This window comes from Lottia gigantea (assembly GCF_000327385.1).
Source record: "Lottia gigantea unplaced genomic scaffold LOTGIsca_13131, whole genome shotgun sequence".
NCBI lineage: Eukaryota > Metazoa > Mollusca > Gastropoda > Lottiidae > Lottia > Lottia gigantea.
In genome coordinates this window covers 1-1,193 of record NW_008707449.1, presented here as the reverse complement: position 1 = coordinate 1,193, position 1,193 = coordinate 1, and the positions used below count along the sequence as shown (strand labels likewise).

The following is a 1,193-nucleotide window of genomic DNA, read 5'->3' as shown; positions in this document are numbered from 1 at the left end:
TTACAGAATATCATTGAAATATTACAGAATATCATTGAAATATTACAGAATATCATTGATATTTTACAGAATATCATTGAAATTTTACAGAATATCATTGATATTTTACAGAATATCATTGAAATATTACAGAATATCATTGAAATATTACAGAATATCATTGATATTTTACAGAATATCATTGAAATATTACAGAATATCATTGAAATATTACAGAATATCATTGATATTTTACAGAATATCATTGAAATATTACAGAATATCATTGAAATATTACAGAAATTTCATCATTGAAATTTTACAGAATATCACTGAAATTTTACAGAATATCATTGAAATTTTACAGAATATCATTAAAATATTACAGAATATCATTGAAATATTACAGAAATTTCAATTATTACAGAATATCATTGAAATATTACAGAATATCATTGAAATTTTACAGAATATCATTAAAATATTACAGAATATCATTGAAATATTACAGAAATTTCAATGATTACAGAATATCATTGAAATATTACAGAATATCATTGATATTTTACAGAAAATCATTGAAATTTTACAGAATATCATTGAAATTTTACAGAATATCATTGAAATTTTACAGAATATCATTGAAATTTTCAGAATATCATTGAAATATTACAGAATATCATTGAAATATTACAGAAATTTCATCATTGAAATTTTACAGAATATCACTGAAATTTTACAGAATATCATTGTAATTTTACAGAATATCATTAAAATATTACAGAATATCATTGAAATATTACAGAAATTTCAATGATTACAGAATATCATTGAAATATTACAGAATATCATTGATATTTTACAGAATATGATTGAAATTTTACAGAATATGATTGAAATTTTACAGAATATCATTGAAATATTACAGAATATCATTGAAATTTTACAGAATATCATTGAAATTTTCAGAATATCATTGAAATATTACAGAATATCATTGAAATATTACAGAATATCATTGAAATATTACAGAAATTTCATCATTGAAATTTTACAGAATATCACTGAAATTTTACAGAATATCATTGAAATTTTACAGAATAGCATTAAAATATTACAGAATATCATTGAAATATTACAGAAATTTCAATGATTACAGAATATCATTGAAATATTACAGAATATCATTGATATTTTACAGAATATCATGAAAT

The 1,193-nt window shown here is 19.3% G+C and overlaps 1 protein-coding gene across 1 annotated transcript; it reads right to left on the bottom strand.

Moving 5' to 3' along the window:
* Positions 1-5: 5 nt before the first annotated feature.
* Positions 6-284, bottom strand: LOTGIDRAFT_81072 (hypothetical protein; the record flags this gene model as incomplete). Its single annotated transcript, XM_009049222.1, has 1 exon — positions 6-284. A coding segment is annotated over one exon (279 nt), but the record flags the coding sequence as incomplete, so codon positions are not given.
* Positions 285-1,193: the final 909 nt, after the last annotated feature.